Consider the following 20,844-nt stretch of genomic DNA (forward strand, 5'->3'; position numbering starts at 1 on the left):
CAAGTCATACGTCGCTAACTGGAAACAAAGGGTGTCAGTGTAAGGGACTAGTGAATTAAGGCATCTGTCATCATCAGAATAGGAAGAAATTACATGTGGTGTCCCACAAGGATCCATCTTAGGGCCATTGCTTTTTCTTGTGTACATTAATGATCTCTCATCAGTTACTTTGCCAGAAGCAGAGTTCGTTTTGTTTGCAGATGACACAAGTATTGCAATCAATAGTATGTCGTTTGTAGTTCTAGAAAGATCTGCTAATGATATTTTCGTGTATATTAATAAATGGTTTAAAGCCAACTCACTGACATTAAACTTCGAAAAGACTCACTATATGCAGTTCCGAACCTGTAAGAGGTTTCCACCCAGCACATGCATAAAGTATGAAGAAGATACAAGAGGATTACAACTTGATAATAAATTCAGTTGGGAGGAGTACACCACAGAACTGCAGAAACACCTTAACAAATCTGTATTTGCAATTCGAGTGTTAGCAGACAAGGTGACATAAAAATGAAAAAGCTTGCATACTTTGCCTACTTTCATTCCATAATGTCATATGGTATATAGTTTTGAGGTAACTCTTCAAGTCAAACAAAAGTTTTCAGAGTCCAAAATCGTGTAATACCTATTATTTGTGGAGTAAATTCACGGACGTCCAGTAGAAACCTCTTCAAATAACTGGGTATACTAACTACTGCCTCGCAGTATATTTATTCCTTATTGAAAATTGTCCTAAATAATATATCTCTTTTTCCAACAAACAGCTCAGTTCATACATACAATACCAGGAACAAAAATGATCTGCACAAGAACTTGAAAAATGGTTCAAATGGCTCTGAGCACTATGGGACTCAACTTCTGAGGTCATTAGTCCCCTAGAACTTAGAACTAGTTAAAGCTAAATAACCTTAGGACATCACACACATCCATGCCCGAGTCAGGATTCAAACCTTCGACCGTAGCGGTCTTGCTGTTCTAGACTGCAGCGCCTAGAACCGCACGGCCACTTCGGCCGGCAGGACGTAAAAGCACTCACTTTTTAGTTCAAAAAGTGGTCCACTACTCAAGAATACTCATCTTCAATAATTGTCCAGCACCTTAAATATGCAAATAATCTGATGATTGTCCACAAAATAATATAAGGTATTGAGTTTTACGTATTTTAATATTGTAACATTGTAAATGCATGATGGCCATGTTTAGAAATAATGTATTTGACTAATGCAGTGTCAAGTGACCGGACATAGGACAGAGGATAGGGGACAAAGGTCGAGGTCTTTTGATCGTGGTCCGTCGGTGAGGTAAGGTCGGTGCGGCTAAGAGCCGCCGACATAGCATCACGTGGCCATCAGTTTGTTTTGTGGATGTGATTTAGTAAAATAAAAACGTTTTCTTTCTAAACTGTTGTCGGTGTAAATCATTTATGAACGATCGTGATTTAGCCAAAAACTTGAATTCATTAACTGCTGTTCTTAAGCTTGCTATTTACTCAATATAGGGCGCGAATGCAACTGTGCACAACCGAACCCCGTTTGCAGACGAGTCATGATAAAAGGTTGTGTACAAGCCCGAGTGAAGATGCAGCGTCTTCCCAAGACAACATTTCGACGTCGTAACTCGGGGTCTCCATCAGGTGTTACCGGCGACTGGTCGACAAGCTGGCCGTGTCCCTTATGACTGAGCGGTGTCTGCTGTTCCCTACGTTGTACGCGGTCGCTGCGGAACGCCAGACACCGCTCAGCCATAAGTAAGGGCCGGTCGCTGTGGCCGAGTGGTTCTAGGCGATTCAGTCCGGAACCGCGCTACTGCTACGGTCGCAGGCTCGAATCCTGCCTCGGGCATGGGTGTGTGTGATGTCTTTAGGTTAGTTAGGCTTAAGTTGTTATAAGTCTAGGGGACCGATGACCTCAAATGTTAAGTCCCACAGTGCTTAAAGCCATTTGCACCATAAGTAAGGGACACGTCCAGCTTGTCGACCAGTAGCTGGAAACACCTGATGAAGACCCCGAGTTATTGTGTTGGGAAGACACAGACCATCGGCTGTACACACGATTCCACGAGACGTCCTTGTTCACGGATGGCCACTATAGATGCGAAGAGATAAGAAGGGGTTACAACGTCCTTGGCGTACGATAAGCCGATCCTCCTTTGTGGTGCTCACACGTCGTCGGCCTGGACAATAACGACGAGTATGTTCCCATGCAGTTCATCATCTGGTTAATGTCACATCAGAATGCTCCGCAAATCTAGATACTGCACGATTCGACAACCGGCCTAATGGGGACCCACAATGAGACCCCTTTCAAAAAATGGTTCAAATAGCTCTGAGCACTATGGGACTTAACTACTGAGGTCATCAGTCCCCTAGAACTTAGAACTACTTAAACCTACCTAACGACATCACATACATCCATAACCGAGGCAGGATTCGAACCTGCGACTGTAGCGGTCGCGCGGTTCCAGACTGTAGCGCCTGGAACCGCTCGGTCACAGCGGCCGGCCCCGTTTCAAACTCTGACAGGTTCCGATAACGTTGTCTCACAGATTACGCGGTATCTTCCTGTCCTTCACAGTGATCACTCAACATCTAACACAGTTCACGGCCATTGCATATGCTACCAGGCCAGGTAACAACACTGAACACAAACAACATTAATGCTCTCTGGAAGTCGTTAAATATATCACATATAACTGCAGGTCTAGTCATTTACTTACGCGCCGACGGTGTGTGAAGTAAGTTACACTGACGTCCGACCATGTCTTCTGGGTGCTTTTCAGTTTTTTTTCTCAGGCGTGTGTTACTTTACTCCCTTCTCATGATCGCCAAAACCTTAATTATTATATCTAGAGTACCTCCGCACCCAAACATAGAATAAATTTTGCTTTCCGCGATAGGAGCGTGACAGTTTGTAGAATAATGTGGTTGAATGCTGTGTCTTGAGTACTCTGTGGACGATGGCGCTCTTCTCTGACGCTTCCTGAAGCCTGCCGTTCCCCGGCAGTTGGAAACAAGCAGCCGGTAGTCCTGCTTTCTGTGAAGGACGCCGGAGTGTCGTCATGCTACAGGGGTCTTGCGATGTACGGAAAGACATGGAAGGCCTTTCCCACAACAAACTCCCGCAGCGGCGCTTCCTCCAGGCTGTTCGTGCTTTTGACGTAATGCCCCAAATGGGAGAGTGACAGATGAACAATTACAGAGCACGCTGATAAGAGATATATGGAGACACTACTTCAAACAAAGATTAAGGTTGATGTCTATAACAACAACAACCACATCTTCATCATTTTCTGGCTATTTATAAATTTTCTGAAATAACGGATAGGCATTTTTGTAGATTAATTCCTGTTTTATTCATTCCCATTTTTATTGTTAAATTTTACGAATGTTCCCACAGACCGTGCATATGACTAAAATTTAACATGTTTCTAGGTGTCTGTATGAGCTTGCTGCTGACGTTGCCCAAGTTATCTTCGAATTCTGCAAACTGTCATTTATGATGTGCTCGTTGTGCACAATCCATCCACGCTGTAACGCTTTAAGTGAGCCCTTCCGCGACGAAAGAAGAAGAGTGTGTGGTTATCTTCCAGTCCCCATCAATAGACACCAGCCCTCCAGTGCTCGTGACACGGCTCGGGAGCTCATTCTTGTACTCTGACACAGCACGTTCCCACAATTTAGGATCCTCAGCTACGTTCCGTCGATTGCGAGGTCGGCGGACAGAGGCCTGGAAATGACTTTTAGTGTAGTTATTTAACAATTACAGCATCGACCTTAACGACATCATACATGTATTCATTGTCAGGCACTCTACAGCTCATGATGGAGATACGCTTTCGTGTAAGTCTGAAGGAAGAATAGATGTCCACGTACTCCACAGGTTTCGCAGTATGTGTTAACTGTTCTTGAGGGAAATATATAGTTACGTCAGCTGAATTGTTTGATTCTGTCTCAAGCACAGATTCTTCAAAATTAATAGTCTTTTTTGGCATAAAGACATCGCCTTCTTCCATCTACCCTACGAAGAGCCTTTTGAACAACGTAGCACTATTGCACCATACTCAGTGGCTGGCTGCAGCCGTACCAGCATATCTCGGAATTCTTCTGTCTCCCTCTTCAGGATAATCTGCTAAGTATTCCAAGCATCGTTATAGCACACACAGCTAAGACGCTGCTGTATTCTCATTTGTGCTCTCCTTTGTTCATCCCATAATTTAAAAACATCGTTGAAGGCACTGAACTCGTATTCGGGAGGACTGCGGTGCAAATCCGCGCACAACTATTCAGTATTAGCTTAACCGTGGTTTCGGTAGGTTACTTATGGCAAGAGCCGCGACGGTTCCTTTGGAAACCACGTGGCCCACATCGTTGTCTACCCTTTTAGCACCCGAGCTTGTACAATGTCTCTAAGGACATCATCGAAAAAAGGAAAGTATAATCAGTGTTTTTCCTGGGGGTGTGCAAAAAACTCAGTACTTTTGAAATAAAGAAATCAGCGTTTTTGATGGATTATCACTTCTGTTAAACATGACGTGGTAGATAACACGAAAGAATTGTATATCTTCATACCGTTTTCCTGGAAATAACGATGGTTACTTTCGAGGAAAGGAGCTTCTTACTTACGAAACTACTCGTAAGCACCAGAGAGACTTTCCCCTACACATCAGGTTTCAGTAAGTCACCTGATAGGTGAACATCTTGTGACTGCCAACTGTGGCTCTTTCTACTGACATTACAAGCAGGAAATGTCACTGGGGTGTAAAGATCTTGTGACGGGTAAATATGACTCTTTTCCCTGATATTCCATCAAGGAATTTTCACCTCAAGAGCGAGTACATTATCTCTTAATAAGCGTGTTTTGCCTAATTGCATTTGAAGCAAGGCAGTCATTGACAAACATCTTTTTGATGCACAATATGCTCGACGAAAATACGTCTGTGAACCTTCCATATTTACTACAGGATGTATTTTGAGGAAACTTTCGTTTCTAGGTTTGGATCTAAGAATGCGAAACTTTACTTGCATAGATGTGAGCCATGCCGGGTTTATAAGAATCCAGCAATCGTCCTCAGAAGTGCTGCCGAAGAAATGTTCGAACCGTTCCAGCCCAAACCGGATCTTCTGTGACTGAGGGTGCAAATTTACACGTAATGATTAATGCATGACTGTGCAGGAGCGACATAAAATTGATTGAATTTCTGCACTCCAGAGAACGTTGGAAAATTCTTTTTTCCCGCTGTCCGGTTGCCCAGACCCTGGATACATATTCAGGAGGAAAAACAGAACAAGTCGCTGTCTGGCTTTTCGGAATAAGATTTACAGTGGTTTCGTTAACTCTTATCGAGTGCCTGGGTGGTTCCTTTAATAAATCACGACAAATAAGGTAGAAATTTGTTTGCAATATGTCTTTCGTTCCCCCATAGCAGTATAGGGTCAAGATGCACGTCCTTTCGTGCGTTCATACATGGACATGACGCATGTGGTGGTGATGGACCTTCCAGAAAGCATCTTTGAGTAAATGCGGTAATATTAATTTTGCAAATTAGTGTAGGACAGGAAAAGTAAACTGTTCCATGCACGCATTGAAATCACCAGGAGAAAGTCGTTCTAAAAATGGTTCAAATGGCTCTGAGCACTATGGGACTTAACTTCTGAGGTCATCAGACCACTAGAACTTAGAACTACTTAACCTAACTAACCCAAGGACATCACACACATCCATGTCCGAGGCAGGATTCGAACCTGCGACCGTAGCGGTCGCGCGGTTCCAAACTGTAGCGCCTAGAACCGCACGGCCACCTCGAAAGTCGTTCTACAAGGCTTGTGTAGGAGCCACTAGTGCCATGATATACTTTGCACACGGAAAGCTTTTCATAAACAGGCATGCGTGATTGTAGCGAATGCAGTTACATTTTTGTGGGAAGAGGCATATCTCATAAAAACCTTTGCTTGAGAGGGTTGTATGTATTACAGACGCTCACTAAAGAGAATAAAGGAGGGGGTAAACATTGGTGCAAGTAAGATACTTCTCAAGGCTTTACCGCTTTGGAAAACCGCACAGGAAGGGAAAGAAAATTTTATTTTTAGCTAGCATTTCAGGGTAATTTATCAGGGGAGTGACACAATTTGCACATGAAGCCTGGTCTTTATTTAAGATTGTCAACAGCTTAGTAAGTGATGTCCACGACTCAACATTTTTATCGCTTTTTTGTTGTATGAGATTTCCTTCTGTCAGCACGTGGTCAATCTTTGGTTGATATTCTTTTTCGGCACTATAGTGAGAAACGATTGACTTTGAACGCCTGTATTTGCTGTACTACTGGTCATACTGACAGAAGTTGTTTACAGACTTGCAAGCTGTAGCTTAGAAGTTACGCGAGATATATGTTTCTGCATAGGCCTCAGCCGCTGCACAACAGCTCTCCCGCAGGGCGGTTGTTGCTCGCAATGGAGTCTCCACCACTAACTTGATCACCTCCCGTGTCTGCGCATCTGTGTGCCATTTTTTTCTATTTTTTGCGCGCACTCAAACTACTTATACGTTGTGTAACGTGCGTTGTTGTATTTGCGCCTATTATTAGCTTTCTTCATAAGTTCGTAGCGTTTTGTTTTACATATTGGTATTCCGATTGCCACGGATTTGTTAATCAATTGTAATTTTTCATTTTTAGTTGACTATTGCTATTTGAGTTTAGATATTGTTATTTTCTCATTTGGAGATAGTGAGTAGACCTGTGCACGTTTCAACATGGAGTGCATGTGGAGAAATAGGGATATTCGAACATATTATTCTGTCGCTTTGAGTTTAACAGAAGAGTGACAGCAGCGGTGGAAGACAGAAACATTTGTGAAGTGTGTGGGGATAATGCCACTGGACAGAGCAAGGCAAGAAAATGGTTTTCTCGTATTAAGGAGGATCGTTTTGACATAAATGACTCTCCACGTTCAAGGAGACGTTCGTTCTTTGATGAAGATTGTTTCAGCGCATTAATCCACAATGATACACGTCAGTACATTTGAGAACTGGCAAATGTGATGAACTGTGATCATTTCACCATCATATGACATTTGCACGCAATAGGGAAGATTAAAAAAATCGGGTGTGTGGGCATAGCATGCTCTAAGCCGAAATCACAAAAAAAAAAGTTTCAAATGGCTCTGAGCACTATAGGACTTAACATCTGAGGTCATCTGTCCCCTAGAACTTAGAAGTACTTAAACCTAACTAACCTAAGGATATCACACACATCCATGCCCGAGGCACGATTCGAACCTGCGACCGTAGCAGTCGTGCCGTTCCGGACTGAAGCGCCTAGAACCGTTCGGCCACCTCGGCCGGCTCGTTGTTTGTGTACATCTTTAACACAGCCTTCGGCTTCAAATTTGTCTCGAATGCGACTAATCGTAAAACGTGTCGGTGGCTCTGTTTGATACTCATTTCGCCATTGCCGTTGAACCTCGTTAATGTTGTCGTACTTAAAATACCACTTCAAATTTGAGTTCCTTTCATCGAACGTAAGCCTTGCGCCAGCCATATTTACTCGAATAACTAGTTGCAACTAAGAACAAAACACTGACTATCTGGAAACTGTCATCTGACATAGGCCGGCCGGAGTGGCCGAGCGGTACTAGGCGCTACAGTCTGGAATCACGCTTTCGCTACGGTCGCAGGTTCGAATCCTGCCTCAGGCATGGATGTGTGTGATGTCCTTAGGTTAGTTAGGTTTAAGTACTTCTAAGTTCTAGGGGACTGATGACCACAGATGTTAAGTCCCATAGTGCTCAGAGTCATTTCAACCGTCATCTGACAAACCAAAACAACGCAATACAACACTTGTGTGGCGATTGCCGGAACTACGAACTATTACACTACCAAAAATGAGACAAATCCGTCAGTTTGCCAGTTATGGACTCTCAAACACTGGAAACATTTTTTCGGATCCCTCTGTATATCACTGACGACTAAAATCTTTGTTATCTGTAACGCTACAAACTTATCCACCATCATAATATAATACTTTCCATGTCTGATTGCATTGCATCCAGAACAGCATGTAGAAAGACTATAAATTAACGACTGCACTGCGAGTGAAAAAGCATTGAAACAATCCAACAGTAATGAGTGATTTCTCCGTATTACTCAGCGTTTCTGTTCAATTTCTAGACAGTAATCAGATCCTCTCAGTCTTCAAAAATTAGAATAGAAAGTGTGTTTTTGGTATGGAGCAAAATCGTTTTGCTTACTTTCCAACAAGGAAATAAGAGCATCAGTACTATGTAAAGAGAATGATGTGGCGGTGGTAGTCTTGCGCGAAACTTGAGTCTGAGGGCGGACGAAGGTCCGGATCGTGTTCGGCTGCCACCCAGCCGGCAGCATTCGATACGGGTCCGCTCCTCTGCTCCGTCGCGGTGCGGGTACCATCGTGGTCGTCTCACGCGAAGCGTGGCTATCGCCGGCTGGAGACTCCACTAACCAGCCGCGGGCCCCCTGCGGGCCGCCGCAGCCTTCACCTCGACCGCGCCGCCGTCCCACTGACCAGCGACTAGTAGCCCGGAAGCGATAACGTGACCGAAGCACGCCGAGCAATGCTGCCCGGGCCTACAAGATAACGCGGACGCCTCAAGCTTTCCCGGCTCGTGGCTTGTGTCCGCCGCCGCTGTTATCTGCCACCCCACTTCCTGCGGTGCCTGCGGTACTTACCTTGATCACATCTCATACACCTGTCCGTTAAAATACGAATAAATACACGTTGGCCCCCTTTTTTTTCAACTTAAAGTACGAGGGGCGTTTGAAAAGTCCGTGCAAAGTGCGAGATATGGCACCACCGGACCGTATCGAGGTCATGTTTAGTTAGCAGCATCTTTGGGAAGAACGCACACCAAGTTTCAGCCATCTTGTTGTGGTCTTCAGTTCAGAGACTGGTTTGATGAAGCTCTAAATGGTACTCTATCCTGTGCAAGCTTCTTCATCTCCCAGTACCTACTGCAACCTACATCCTTCTGAATCTTCTTAGTGTATTCATCTCTTGGTCTCCCTCTACGATTTTTACCCTCCACGCTGCCCTCCAATGCTAAATTTGTGATGCCTTGATGCCTCAGAAAATGTCCTACCAACCGATCCCTTCTTCTTGTCAAGTTGTGCCACAAACTCCTCTTCTCCCTAATCCTATTCAACACCTCCTCATTAGTTATGTGACCTACCCATCTAATCTTCAGCATTCTTCTGTAGAACCACATTTCGAAAGCTATTATTCTCTTCTTCTCTAAGCTATTTATCGTCCACGTTTCACTTCCATACATGGCTACACTCCATACAAATACTTTCAGAAACGACTTCCTGACATTTAAATCTATACTCGATGTTAACAAATTTCTCTTCTTCAGAAACGCTTTCCTTGCCATTGCCAGTCTACATTTTATATCCTCTCTACTTCGACCATCATCAGTTATTTTGCTCCCCAAATAACAAAACTCCTTTACTACTTTAAGTGTCTCATTTCCTAATCTAATTCCCTCAACATCGCCTTACTTAATTCGACTACATTCCATTATCCTCGTTTTGCTTTTCTTGATGTTCATATTATATCCTGCTTTCAAGACACTGTCCATTCAGCTGCTCTTCCAGGTCCTTTGCTGTCTCCGACAGAATTACTATGTCATCGCCGAACCTCAAAGTTTTTATTTCTTCTCCATGGATTTTAATTCCTACTCCGAATTTTTCTTTTGTTTCCTTTACTTCTTGCTCAATGTACAGGTTGAATAACATCGGGGATAGGCTACAACCCTGTCTCACTCCCTTCCCGACCACTGCTGCCCTTTCATGCCCCTCGACTCTTGTAATTGCCATCTGGTTTCTGTACAAATTGTAAACAGCTTTTTGCTCCGATTGTCAAAAAAATGTACGACAGAGTATTTCGCGTGGTGATTAAACATTACTTTATGAAATGCAAAACACCTCAGGAGATTAAAAAGAAGTTCGATAAACATTACTGTGATTCTCCACCTTCGATTAGAACAGTTTATAAGTGGTTTTAAAGTTTTCGGAGTGGTCATATGGCCACAAGTGTTCCTGAACGTTCTGGACGCCCTGTGGAGGTTATGACTCGAGAAACCATTGATAAAATCCATGATATCGTGATGGATGACAAGAAGAGTTAAGGAGCGTGAGGTTGCTAGTGCTGTGGGCATCTCGAATGAATGGGTATATAATATTTTGCATAAACATTTGTACATGAGAAAGCTATCCGCAAGATGGGTTCTGCGAAGTGGTGCAAGGATGGTTTGGAGCTGTTCAGAAAGAACCCGCAAGACTTTAAGCGTCCTTTCGTCACTGTGGATGAAACATGGATACTCCTGATATCAAACAACAATCTTAACAATGGGTTATCAAGGGACAATCTGCACCAGAAAAGGCGTAGACTAGTCCTTTTGGCCGGAAAGGTTATGGCGACTGTCTTTTGGAATTCGAAAGGGATAATCCTCATAGACTATCTGGAAATGGGTAAAACTATTACAAGTGCATATTATTCATCGTTACTGGACCGTTTGAAAACCGGGCTGCCCGATAAACGCCAGCGATTGGACCGCAAAAAGTCCTTTTCCATTACGACAATGCACCAGCACACATTTCAGCACTTGTAGTTGCAAAATTAAAGCAAATGGGATTCCAGCTCGTTTCCCATCCCCCTCATTCTCCAGACTTGACTCCCTCGGACTACTGTTTGTTTCCCAATTTGAAGAAATGGGTGGCGGTACAAAGATTTTATTCAAACGAGAAGATAATTGCAGCAACTAATAGCTATTTTGCAGACTTGGACAATTCCTATCATACGGAAGGGATCAACAAATTAGAACAGTGTTGGACGAAGTGTGTAAGTCTTACAGGAGTCTATCTCGAAAAATAAAAAAGGTTTACCCGAAACACGGAAGTGGTTTTTATTTTTGCACGGTCTTTTCAAACGCCTCTCATAGGTATGTTCGGTAATAATTGATATCGATATCATATAATATCGATGTCATACGTTTAAGAGTCGTAGTTTGAATATCGATCATTAAGTCCTTGCAACAGTGTGGCATCGATGCTAAAGAGGAAGCCAGGCTACTTGTAACCATTGTGTGTAAATTTTTCATCGTGTAAACGAATCTGTTTGTGAACATGTCTGATAACGGCGCCAGTACAGCTCATGTCAAATGTGGCGACGGCTAAAGCTGGGATACTGGGCACTGTTGTAGCTAAGCGTATTCATTGCTCATTCAGTTCACGCTTTACTGGTGTCAGGTAGTATGTGCCCGTATTGCTTGATGTGTTTTCGTTTCAACTGTTAAAAAATGCTACTTCAAATTACGTGAGCATATTTTCTTTTTATGATACGCAAGAATTACGTTTGATCTACGTAGATACCGGTTGTCCCAGGAGGAATGGTCAATATTCCGACATAAGACAGGAATGATCGTTTGGAGGTAAACAGTCTAGTAAAAATGGGCTCTTAAAACTATACTTAAGAGCTACGAGCAATTCATCTTCGATAGTGTGAAACAAATCTCTACTACTACAAGCCCTTTCGTTTCCTATTTTGAGGGGCGGTGGTATCTAACGAAACAAAAAAAGGGTCCAGTAAACACGGGCTCCAAAGTGGACACCTTAAGAGTTATGAATCCTTCTTCAGTAGAAAAGATATGTTTCACAGTAGCGCAGATGAAAAAGTGTGCGTAGCTCTTACCGTATTTATTTTTGAGCCCATGTTTATTACACTTTTTGCTCGAATGATCGTTCCTATCATATCTCTGAATGTTGAACAATCTACTTGCGACATCCTCTACAAGCGATTATGTAAAGAAGGCCAACATATCCACAACTAAGGTTTCTCAAATGTTCTGCCAGTAATTCGAATAATTTACTCGATCGTCTGTTACTCTGAAAGATAATTATTGCGTCATTTGTTTTTCGTTTTCCGTCGTTTAATTGTTGCTAGTGAACTCTCTCTAATTCTGCCGCAGTCTGCGTATCGTTGAAGATCTTCACGATATAATGCGGCAGTGAAGGGACGTTGTATTCGTCGACAAGCGATGGCAACGGTTGTTACTTTTTAACACTTACGTTATTAAGAAAAACACTACAAAAATGGAAGAGAATTCCATGTTACGCTAACTGTGCAGTGAGCAATAAGAATAAATTTGTATCTGGATTATTAGTGGAACTACGAACAGGTAATGAAAAACATTAGTCAGTACGCAAAACATTGTCGAGAACGTAATGTTAATTATTGATGAACTTATTGATTAATAAATATGACATCAGATGTATTTGTGTGTTGCGTTCACGCCGTTCTACACGGTGGGCACCATAAAAGTACCCTGCAAAATATTTCATGCAACTAAAGGTAGGCAACCCAACGTACATCACATACTCTCTAGATGTCGAAGTTGAGTTGCCGCTCTTAAGACGCATGAAATATTTTCCAGGCCAGGTTTACTTCGCCCACCTATATGCCGAATACAAAAGATAACTGTTTACAACATACCGCAATGGTGTTGATGAAGACAAGACGAAGAAACTAATGCAGGACATTTGTGGTCACCAAGCCAGGAAAGAACCTCAGACCGTCCTACAAAAGCCTCCTAAGCCAGAATGCATGAGTGCTGCGAGGGTTTATTTCTTTTTATCGCTAAAAGTGTCCTTTTCACGTCAACATATTGTGGATTTTCACAGCAATTACATGGTTTTGTCTGTCTGGCTTTTTTACTAGTAAGTTTCTGTGATTATTTAGGTTAAGTTTCGATCAAATTGTAAACGTAATTAGTTTTAAAAGTCGTCTCCCTTTACTAACTTGAGGGGAAAGTTTAAATTAATAATGTTAACGAAATAGCTGACTAAGACGGTGACGTAAGAGAGGTCATTGAAAATTTCGCGCGACACGAATGCGCATTAGCTTAGGTGACTTTTGTAGACCAATCTGGCGTTGTTTAACGGCTTGATAGACCACAAGTGTCCTGTATTAATTTGTTCGATTCGACTTCACGCAAGTCAATCTGGAACACTGTAAACAGTTACCTTTTACACCCTTTATATGAATCACTTGACATCGATGTTAGATACGCCAAAGTTTTGAGATCGATTATTATCGGCCATCGATGTTTAGACTCCGACGACGAAATCGAAATTAGCATCGACTATTTGCCAGCATAGCACATGCCTAACTTTAAGTGAAACTTAATAAACACGTCTACATCACTGACAGATTGTGGAAAGTTGTATGAGGGACACCTTTTTTGAAGTTTTTACCATTCACATGTTGGTATCTTATATATATTGTTTTTTCTAACGTTTCAAAAGTTTCTTGAGGTGTCGAAAATCACTATCTGTGCATGTCACACAAAAGCACTGCGAAGATCTGTTTAGGGATTTTGAGTGCTACGAACAAAAACGGCTTATGCAAATGGGCGTTCCAAACCTTTGTGATCAAAAGTTAAACTATTGTAGGGAACCAGTGATCACAAATGAATATTCCAGACGATGCGACGTCTTGAATGAGCGATACGTGTCACACGCATGTTTATAATCTGCTTTCTGTTTCTGCATCGTCGTTGATAGCGCTACCTATTCATTTCTGACCATGTCAAGTACACGGTTTAGATTCTTTTTTGCCATTTGTGTAGTTTGACCCTAAAGAGTGAGGAGTTATTCTATGTGTAGAACAAACAGCCAAGTAATAAACAGTACATTCACTCACGCCTAGTCTGGCTGTATGTCTATTAAAAAGGCGGCCAGCTACTTACTTGTGGGCGGGCGCTCCTTGGGGTAGCAGATGCGGAAGAGTCCTTTGGTGCGGGTGTAGTAGTAGTATTTCTTGTTCATGTTGTCCAGCAGGTTGTCTTGGCCGCCGCGTTTCGCCGCGTATTGCTGCACACACAAACAGAGACACGTCGTCAGCGCATGATAAAAACTGTAAAATTACAGGGTGGTCGTAATTAACTTTCTCTACTTGGGCCAGAGCAGATGGAAAACTATTTACCGTATGCGTAGGCAACTTTATAGGAATGACGTGCAGTGCAGGATCTGCGTTGTTGGTAGTGTTAGTGTAATGACTTGTCGTTAGGTGCCCTTACTGGTACGGCGTCGTAGGATTGACAAACATGCACCAATGTACATTACAATGACAATCAACGTGGGTCTGGACAAGGTGAGTAGGAATTCACTAGTAAAGCAGTTTTTCAAAAAATGGTTCAAATGGCTCTGAGCACTACGGGACTTAACATTTATGGTCATCAGTCCCCTAGAACTCGGAACTAATTAAACCTAACTAATCTAAGGACAACACACAACACCCAGCCATCACGAGGCAGAGAAAATCCCTGACCCCGCCGGGAATCGAACCCGGGTAAAGCAGTTTTATCAAATCAACAGCAATAGCACTGCTGCTCTTCGCCAGTATCGACGCTTTAATGGAATATGGAGAGGTCCTTTATCCACACTGTGATTGAAGAACGCGATTCGGAAGGTAGAATTAATTGTCGTTTTGGGAATTGCTCCTGGGAGAGACCGACGGCCGATTTCGCCAAAAATTGTTGCAGAAGTTCCTGTTGCCATGGCTAAGAATGCTGGACACAATATGCGATCATCAACGAGTGCACAAGTTCTGTCACGACAGGTCCATGGTCCACCGTTCGAAAAGTGCTGTCGAACAATTATGAAATGGTTTCTCTAACGCGCTTACAGGCAGATGGTACGCAATTAAAAAAATGTTTCCCTATCATGTGGAAATTAAAATGTATTTCTTTTAATGGTTTATTCAGTATTTATCTTCCACCTGTCCTTACAAATGTTTCAACAATGTTTCATTAACCTACGATCACTAGTTTTACATGGGCCCTCTCAAGTAGCGGAAGTTTAATTGTAAGCGCCCTGTGCACCCAAGTGTAAGCTACAGTTGGTTGGAGTGGCCGACGAAATAAACGAGTATTTGTGTGAGTGACAGTAGATACAGTCTACGATGGGTGTTTGCCCACTAGAGCTGATGATGGTACTGTCTATTGAAACTGCCGTCCGTGACCACTAACTGAAATGGTTTCTCAATGATTTACATTGCGTTGATAATTTACCATGGAAGTGCGATTTCTAATACTTAACAGTATATCGTGGAATTAAAGTTAAAACCTTCTGGGTTGTTAGGCCGCTTCATATTTCCTTCTAAAATAGTCGACGTTTAGAGTTTGGCGTATTTCCTACAACACTGATAATGTCGAAAGTTATACCAGTGAACAAAAAAAGCTGACAAACATGATCTCAAAAATTACCGACCAGTTTCAATGGTTCGTATTTCCTCCAAAATATTTGAATCTCTCATTTGCAGCTAACTAAACAATTACTTTGAGTCACATAATCTACATTCTAATAGTTAATTTGGCTTGCGCAAGGGAAGTAATACTACCACTGCTGCCCTCTCAATTGTGAATGAAAAGTTTCACTTCTTTTTTGTGATTTAAGAAACGCATTTGACTGGATTTCTCATGATATCTAACTTGCTAAACTCAAATTATATGGTGTGCAAGACTCTGCATTGGCAGGAATTGTATCATACCTAAACAATAGGAAACAGTTTGTCTCTGTCAGAAACAGGCACTCACAGCTACAAGAAGTTAAAACAGTGGTCCCACAAGGTTCTGTCCTTGGGCCCTTCTTTTTATATAATTGCAGTCTATGATTTACGTCACTGTGTTCCCAATTATGTTATTTGTCGTGACGATGAGACATCATTGCTAGCTCAGCATAAGAACACATTAGTTCTTCAAGATATGATTCAAGATGGCATGGAAGCAGCACTAATTTGGTACTCAACAAATATACTGCTGTGTAACCTGACAAAAACCAGCAGATTATATTAGGATTCTCATAAGAGGTAGAGGTGAAAAATTATCTCGAGTTTCTTGTTTAATGCTGAAACTGAGTGGCGTAGTAACAAAACAATTTGAATCCAATGTAAAGTATGGGCAGCAGATATGGGGACATTATCCTCACATCAGTAAAATTCGAAAAATTCAAAAGAATATGAGATGGGCGATGAGCAATGCAGGTAGATTAGACTCTGCCAGGCACTATTCATAGAGCTCAAAACATTAACAGTCATTAATCTATCGGATTTTGAAATGAGGAAAGACATACACCATCATAACACTAGATACAAAATAAAATTAGAAACAACAAGGCACAGGTTGCCAAGAATAGGGAATTACCTGTCTAATCAACAGCTTAAGGATATTTAATAAACTTCCATGTTCTGCTCGATCAGCTCACATAACCAGTTTCGGAAGCAAACTATGAAACTGGTTATTTATCAATCCTTTTTATTATGTAACTGAATTTGTGAATATAAAATCAATTGACATTAATTTTTCATGTTTTCGCTATGTGACGTCACAGACTGTATTTGTTTATTGTTTTATTGTATATCCTATGATTTCTAGATTCTATTTGGAATATTTGATGCTCATTTAGTTTTAAGGTACTATTGTAGGAAAATGTAATATGCTATCAATTTAAAATGCCTATTCCTATTCAGGTGTCATTGATAAAGACTCTGCAGTGTGCTGCTCAGCACTTCTACGCTTCACCCAGAGACTGCCTCGCGTGGTGGAGTGAAGGGCTCGACTTGCGTTAGAGTGTGCATTGGCGACAGTGGTAGTGGCTTGCGAGTGGAGCTTCGATCAGATGAACAGTAATTACCGGAGGGTCTTAGGCAGCGACACAAAAGATCACTGCCACGCATAATGACCTATCGATACTCCCAGAATTTTCTGAAAAACAACATTTTCATCTGCACAGTTTCGACGGTAAGGACATTTTCAAGTGGAAAGTTTCATCCTTAACCACCCATCAGAATATTTAAGTATCCTCTGACAGATATAAACATTTCAAGCGAGAGTCAACATGAGATTTCCACTCTGCAGCGGAGTGTGCTCGAGTCAATATAGTTCGTATCCAGCATCATCGCAACAGCTGCACAAGTCTCAGCAAATGGCTTACTGCTGTGTACATTCTAGTAGTAAGTTCGTAATATGAACGAATTTTCTCAAACCGTTGCTGATGTCTTGAAAATGTGGTTGGGCACCATGTTTAGTACATCGTACATCAAGTTTTGGAAAAGTGCACGAAATTTTCCACTTGAGTATGACTCAGCAAACTGCAGTCCTGGTGACTGGAAGTAAAGGTAAGAGTGAAAGACGAAAATATTGGACTTTGAAAATATGACATGACTTTGTTCTAAACCCAGAACAAGGAAATATATGATTGTCTCGATGTACTCGAATACTAGTTTCATTCGGTTGTAGCTAGTGGAGGTTCTACTATTGGCCAAGGCATTCTCTCGGAAAGTGTACTACCCCGTGATCATAAGGACACACACTATACAAATTTTACTGAATGTAAGTAATTACTTAATTCGCAATAGCCATTCCCTCACCGAAATCACTTCTCGCTATTGGACAATTATCTGAAGGCGTAATAATAAAACTTTCGTCTTCTTGACCACTCCATTGGGCTACATGGAACTAATACCTAAGTGAACAATCTGTTTACCAGCTGAACGTTAAACTACACCCAGAGAAAACTGTAGAAACTCAGTTTTACCTGTCATATACGAGCTTTGCAGCGCCACAACTTTATGAAACCCCTGGTGGAGATAAGCGCTACTTCTCATGCGGGTGCGGAAATGCAGGCAAGCACTGTGCAATACTGAGAGCAGCGTACAACAGCTCGCAGTCCCACTAAGAGGTAAAGGGAACCCGTCTTTATGAGCGTGGTTTTCGTCTTGTTTTCCTGTGAGTCGATGTCCTCTATTTTCTCGACCCTCAGCTTCAACGGAGATAGAATATCGTGAATTTCTATCAAGACTGCTCTTTCTACAATTACGCTAATGGACCTGTTCTGCTTTGAAGGAAAACCTACCGTAGATACTCATGCAGAATACTGAATATCACGAAAGTTAATGTTCTTGAACGATTCTTACTCGACTTTAGTGGAGATTTTCAGAGTAAGAATGTTGAGCACACGATTCTGCCAGGCGGAAATGATACGTTAAAAAATTAAAAGCTTTTGTGTACAGCGGTGATTTACTAAAATTACCAAACAATATTTGCGGACACTGAGAGAAGTGGTAAGACACAGGATACTGAGCGGGAGGACGACGGCACAAATAGTTGTCTGGGCATCCAGGACAGGCTTTCCACACTTCCACAAATCTCTTAAGCAATTGCCAGGGTGCCTCGACATGTTCCTTTCCAATTCATTTCCCCCGTCCCTAACGACCGTGCCATCAAAGGGACGTTATACCCGATTTTCCTTCTTTCTTCTTACTGCGCTCCAGTCAGTCTCGTCAAAAGGAACAACAGTCGCTATATTCACTTTTCAATTCAAAATTTCACATTCTTTGCACTGCACAAATAGTTTCGGTGTAACACCAACCTACTTTAGTTCATATTATTAGCACGGCTCTGTAGTAACATTATTGCCTTTTCAAATACAAGCGACGTGAAAACTGAACTGTCTTAAGTCTCAAATCACCATACAAATAGTTCAAATGGCTCTAAGCACTATGAGACTTAACATCTGAGGTCATCAGTCCCCTAGACTTAGAACCACTTAAACCTAATTAAACTAAGGACATCACACACATCCATACCCGACGCAGGATTCGAACCTGCGACCGTAGCAGCAGCGCGGTTCCAGACTGAAGCGCCTAGAACCGCACGGCCACCGCGGCCGGCCACCAGAGAAGTCTTCGCTGGTCATCGGGGACTCGAGTCTCACTGACTGGAGTAGAATTGTCTTCAGTGATGAGTCTCGCTTCAGACTGAGCCCCGAGCATAAGTGAAGACGTGTCTCAAGACACGCCGGACAGTGGTGGGATACAAACCTAATCGTCGCTCGCCATACGGCCCGACATCCAGGCGTGATGGTCTGGGGTGCCGTTTCATTTCTTAGCAGGTTCCCTTTGGTTGTCATCCGCGGCACCCTTACATCACAGCGGTACGTCGACGATATTCTAGGGCCCTACGCCCTGTTTCCTTACCCTTCGTGGCAGTAGATCCTGGGCTTAAATCTCAGCAAGATAAAGCCCACCCGTACACGACAAGTGTTTCTACTGCTTATCTTCGCATTTGCCAAACCCTACCTCTTCCTCCAGTAGAGAACGTTTGGAACATTATGGGAAGGGTCATCCTACCATCTCGGGGTTTTGACGATCTAACGCACCAGCTGGACAGAATTTAGCACGACATCCCTCAGGATACCCATCTGTCAATCAGTGCCAAGCCGAATAATAGCTTACATAAGGGCCGGAGGTGTACTAACTCGTTATTCACTTATTCAGGTTGTGAAACTCTTTCTCTTGAATAAATCAATTTTTCTGAAAGACTGCTACGGACGCAGGTTCGAATCCTGCCTCGGGCATGGATGTGTGTGATGTCCTTAGGTTAGTTAGGTTTAAGTAGTTCTCAGTTCTAGGGGACTGATGACCTCAGATGTTAAGTCCCATAGTGCTCATATCCATTTTTGAACTTGTCTGGACACGGTGAGAATTTCTGCTGCCTGTTACCGTGTTTACCAAACCTTACCTTGGCCAGCAAGGTCGCTGGATCTCTCCTCAATTGAGAAGCCTGGAGCATACAGGCTGTGTCTAAGTCATGTCTCCGCAATATCTTGTCTTTCAGGAGTGCTAGTTCTGCCAGGTTCGCAAGAGAGCTTCTGTAAAGTTTGGAGGGTAGGAGACGAGTACTGGCAGAAGTAAAGCTGTGAGGACGGGGTATGAGTCATGCTTACGTAGCTCAGATAGTAGAGCACTTGCCCGCAAAAGGCAAAGGTCCCGAGTTCGAGTCTCGGTCCGGCACACAGTTTTAATCTGCCAGGAAGTTTCAACTATAATCATCTTTGAACTGTAGAATATCACGTCATCCTAAATTGACTGTTTTTCAATAAGTTGGGCTCATGAAGTTAGTTTGACCACAATTTCTTTGTTCAAAGTGTTCAACTGTTTGTGAAATCTTATGGGACTTAACTGCTAAGGTCATCAGTCCCTAAGGTTACATACACACACACCCATGCCCGAGGGAGGACTCTAAACTCCGCCAGGATCAGCCGCACAGCCCATGACGCTAGCGCACGTGACCGCTCGGCTAATCACGCGCGCCCAATTGTTTTGTAATGTGAGCCTAAACACGACTACAGTTGACGCCGGGCTTCGTGTGAAAGAGCGTGCAATCAGTATTTTTCTGAGTTGATTCAAAAGAGGCGATAAGAAAACAAAATTGAAAGTATCTCACGAAATACCAAATAAACGGCGTCTGCCAACTCTTAATATGTAGTATCATACGTTACGGCTGAGTGTGTTGCTTGCTAATGGAGAGTAGTGTATGCATGGAGTGAACGGGTGTTGCGAATGTTGCTGGTGGCTCAAAATCTACTGCTTCCAAGAAGAAGACCGCCAATGTTTGACATTTGATCCCGCTTCAGTGGCGTGCAAAGAGACTTTTAGATTCATACGTCTCCTCCCACTGGAGGCCACATTTTAGCGATTAAAATTTCTTCTGCTACCTTGTTTCGAATCGGTTACATGTAGGTAGTGATTCACCGGTTCTTACATGTAGCCACAGCATAGAAGGGACTTGTATCATTCACGACATAGGAAGTATCGTCAAAAGTGCATCCAGAATTTACCAACTACCGCAGTCAGTAACGAACTGCCTCGACCAGTAGCGCCCATATGAGGTACACCCTTGTGTGACGAGGCAGCGGATCGATGTCCAGGTCGCCGCACGCCTTCACGCAGTGCCTGTGACTCACTCGGCAGTTGTGA

General features: G+C 42.7%; 1 protein-coding gene across 2 annotated transcripts in view; it reads right to left on the minus strand.

The window, feature by feature from the left end:
- Positions 1-20,844, minus strand: part of LOC126335205 (uncharacterized) — a 285,284-nt gene that overhangs the window by 117,070 nt on the left and 147,370 nt on the right. For both annotated transcript variants that reach the window (XM_049998217.1, XM_049998216.1), the window contains exon 2: positions 13,775-13,898. In XM_049998217.1, coding sequence (XP_049854174.1) covers positions 13,775-13,898 — 124 coding nt within the window. The remainder of the gene's footprint in view (positions 1-13,774; positions 13,899-20,844) is intronic.

Source organism: Schistocerca gregaria, chromosome 2 (genome assembly GCF_023897955.1).
Source record: "Schistocerca gregaria isolate iqSchGreg1 chromosome 2, iqSchGreg1.2, whole genome shotgun sequence".
In the NCBI taxonomy this organism is placed as follows: domain Eukaryota; kingdom Metazoa; phylum Arthropoda; class Insecta; order Orthoptera; family Acrididae; genus Schistocerca; species Schistocerca gregaria.